Consider the following 4,134-nt stretch of genomic DNA (forward strand, 5'->3'; position numbering starts at 1 on the left):
GGTGATTTTCCTTTTTCTTTCCTTTGGGGGTTGTTTTTTTTGTCTCCCTATTTTCACTCTCACTGAAAGATCTAGGTGTCAAGTCACACTGTGCCTGTGACTGCAGCAGCGGGCTTCATGGTAGGTCACATGGTCACCAGGCCTGGTGTCGATGCTTTGGGCTTGGTGGGCATTTGTGCAGTTGTGTGTCCCAGGGTTGTTGTTTAAGGCTTGGCTGTTTGCATGCATGGTTGTGCTGACCAGGACTAAAGCATATGCTGGCATGAGAGGAGCGTGTTCCAGATCTCACAGGAGCTTGTGGTCAAGGAGGTTGTAGTCTCAGTGTTTGTGGGTCCACAACCAAGGCAGCAGGTCCCTGGCTGGAGTGGCTGTAGGGTACCGGGTGGTGTCTGAGGGCACCGTGGTGGAGGCTCCCAGTCACAGCAGCTCTCCCCTTCAAGATGGGGTGGCCTCTGTGCCACAATTAGACCCTCATGTAAATAAGACAATGAAACCTGAATATTATGTATGAAATACACTAGGATGTTTGTATCACAAGTACCTGACTAAGCTTTTTTTCAAAGACATCCATCTCAGATAATCATTTTGAGAAATATATGACACTGCTACTACATAAGCACTCATGTTGCCACCACCCATGAAGTTCCCCTTTAATTTTAATTTGATTTGGAACTTGAAATATATGCAACTTTATTTTTAACTAGATGCCTGCTGCACGAATTTGTGAACAGGTGGAATCCCTTGGCCTAGTTGGCAATCAGGGCTAATCGGGGACGGCCAACTGTCTGGGTAGTGGGACCAAGGGAGGTTGTTCGGCCAGGGGGAGGGACCATGGAGGTTGGCCTTATAGGGGGTTAGACTGCAGGAGGTTGGCCTGCCTGGGGAAGGGACCTTGGGAGGTTGGCCAGCCATAGGAGGTTGGCTGTGGGAGGGCACTGACCACAAGGGGGCAGCTACTGCATTGATCATTTGCCCCCGGCGGGCAGTGCATAGCATAGTGACCAGTCATTCGGCTGTTCAGTCATTTGGTCACTTAGGTGTTTATATATATAGATTACAAGCAATTTGAATAAAAGCAAAGGACGAAAGTTCACATAAACAATGGATATATCTAGGCAGCAAAGATTATTTGAAATTAAACACAGAATTTTATTGATTCTTACACAGATTAACATATTACAAAATTTTCCTTGCAGAAACCTAGATAACTGACCTTATAGGTGAACCCACTTTTCTATCCCCTACTCTAATTCCAACTCTTATGTTTTAAAGAAAAAGAAAAGCCATAAAACCCTAGCCATCTTGTCTTGGACCACATACAGACAGAGCCCTTCAGTCGAAGTCCAGTTTCTCTCTGTCTGCCTGTCGGTGTCTCTCTTTCACACAACACACACACACACACACACACACACACACACACACACACACACTCACTTTCCTGTCTGGCATTTGGGCATGCTGGACCTGTGAGTAATAAAACTTACATTTTCATAGTTCCATGATGCTTGTTATAAATGTAATAAAGACCATAAGGATCCATCTGGTCAAAACATTGACACTGCTCTAAGGAACAAGTAGTATGACCCAGGCCAGTGCCCAGGCATTCCTATCCTATTGCATCACTATCAACAGACTGAGACTTATAGGGAACAATCATAAAGTCTACAGTATCAGGAAAATCAGTTAAGGTACCGATGTACAAAGAATGAGGGACTCATGGTGAACACAAGAACAAATTACTTACAATGATATATGTCATTTGAGAAGAAATTATTGTTAAGACATCAATGTTTCTAGTGAAGTAAATGAAAACTTCCAAATATTTCTGATCAAGGTTGGAAAAACACATTGTGAAGGTAAAAAGAAAAAAAACACCTGTTCATATAGCAGACAAAGCAGAAAGCTGAATGCAATGGTTATTTAAATTCTATAGAAGAGTTGAAACAAACAAAGGAAATTCAAGGACAGAATCCAAGTAACAAGTCTGAAAACTACAATCTGATGAAAGAATCTCAATTTCTGGTTTTGAATCTTAAAGCACTTTTCTACCTCAAGATGATTGTCCCTTTTGTACCTGCCATCCCATACAATCTTTTCAGGGCCCTCTTTATGTCCTTGTTTCTCAGACTGTAGATGAAGGGGTTCAACATGGGTGTGACCACAGCATACAACACCGAGGCTGCTGCACTTGACTGTGGGCTTTGGGTAGCAGCAGAGCTGAAATATACTCCTAGGACTGAACCATAAAATAAGGAGACAGCTGAGAGGTGAGAGGCACAGGTAGAAAAAGCTTTATACTTCCCCTGAGATGATGAGATTCCACAAATGGAGGACACTATCTTAGAGTAAGAGTAAAGGATCCCAGCGACTGGGCCCCCACCCAGTAGTGCAGTTACAAAATACATCTCCACGTTATTAAGAAAGGTGTCAGAACAGGCAAGTTGGACGACCTGTTTGATTTCACAAAAAAAGTGGGTGATTTCAAAGTCTGTACAGAAGGACAGCTGCAATACCATTACGCTTTGTAACAAGGAATTCAGGCCACTTATGATCCAGGACATCAGAACCAGCAGTCCACAGAGCCGGGAGTTCATGATGACCATGTAGTGCAGGGGGTGGCAGATGGCTACAAAGCGGTCATAGGCCATCACTGTCAAGATGATGTCATCCAACACTCCAAACAGTATGACAAAATGCATCTGTGTGATGCAGCCTGCATAGGTGATGACTTTGCTCTGTGTCTGGATGTTCCACAGCATCTTTGGGACGGTGGTGGAGGTGAAACAGATGTCTACCAAAGACAGGTTGGAGAGGAAGAAGTACATGGGTGTGTGGAGGTGGGGGTCTGAGCTGACAGCCAGGATGATGAGCAGGTTTCCCAACACAGTGATCAGGTACATGGAGATGAAAAGCCCAAATATGAGGGGCTGCAGTGCTGGCTCCTCTGAAAATCCCAGAAGAAGAAATTCTGAAATTGGGGTATCATTGCTTCGTCTCATGTGGTGTAGGTGACTAGAAGGAAAGAAAAAATAGCATGATCAGTTTTTAAACAAATGGGTATTACTAGCATAGTTGAAATGCTACAATTATATTTTGCTGTAAAGTAATCAATATCTGTTTTTTCAACATATCATCCCCTTTAACACCCACACCCCAACCCATGACATCTCTGATTAGGAATTTCTGTTCTCCTCAAACCTTTTCCCCAAGGTAGCCATGGACTACATATGTTTTTTGTTTGTTTGTTTGTTTTAAAATAGTTACTATTCAGAGTATTACAGATGTCACCCCTTTTCAACTCCATTACCCCCTTTTCGCAGTTCCCACACCACTGCAGGCCATCCTATTGTCTGTGTCCATAGGTAATGCATATATGCATATAAGTTCTTTGCTTAATCTCTTTCCTACTCTCCCCCTTCTCTCTGAGATTCATCAGTCTGTTTCATGTTTCCATGCCTCTGATTGTATTTTATTCATCAGTGTATTTTGTTCATAAGATTCTTTGTTCATTTATCTCGATTTTTAGTTTCAATTATTGATAGGTATGTTTTTATTGCCATTCTATTCTTCGAATTTTTTATCTTTTTCTTCACGTCCTCTTTCTTCTTCTTCTTCTTCTTCTTCTTCTTCTTCTTCTTCTTCTTCTTCTTCTTCTTCTTCTTCTTCTTCTTCTTCTCCTTCTCCTTTATTCCTCCTCCTCCTCCTCCTCTTTTTCTTCTTCTTAAAGAATACTCTTCAACATTTCATGTAATACTGGTTTGGTGGTGATGAACTCCTTTAGCTTTTTCCGGTATGTGAAACTCTTTATCTGACCTTTAATTCTGAATGGTAACTTGGCTGGGTAGAGTAATCTTGGTTATAGGTCCTTGATATTCATCACTGAATATTTCTTACCACTTTTTTCTGGCCTGCAACATTTCTGTTGAGAAATCAGCTGACAGTTGTATGGGTGCTCTCTTGTAGGTAACTAACTGCTTTTCTCTTGCTGCGTTTAAGATTCTTTGTCTTTTTCAAAAAAATGTATTTTTATTGATTTCAGAGAGGAAAGGAGAAGGAGAGAGAGATAGAAATATCAATGATGAGAGAGAATCATTGATTGGCTGCCTCCTGCACACCTCCTATTGGGGAGTGAGC

At 42.0% G+C, this 4,134-nt stretch overlaps 1 protein-coding gene across 1 annotated transcript; it reads right to left on the reverse strand.

The window, feature by feature from the left end:
- Window positions 1-2,045: 2,045 nt before the first annotated feature.
- Window positions 2,046-2,999, reverse strand: LOC132234114 (olfactory receptor 7A10-like). The gene has a single exon (XM_059695164.1). The coding sequence runs from the start codon at window positions 2,997-2,999 to the stop codon at window positions 2,046-2,048; it is 954 nt and encodes a 317-aa protein (XP_059551147.1).
- Window positions 3,000-4,134: the final 1,135 nt, after the last annotated feature.

Source organism: Myotis daubentonii, chromosome 5 (assembly GCF_963259705.1).
Source record: "Myotis daubentonii chromosome 5, mMyoDau2.1, whole genome shotgun sequence".
NCBI classification, from domain to species: Eukaryota; Metazoa; Chordata; class Mammalia; order Chiroptera; family Vespertilionidae; genus Myotis; species Myotis daubentonii.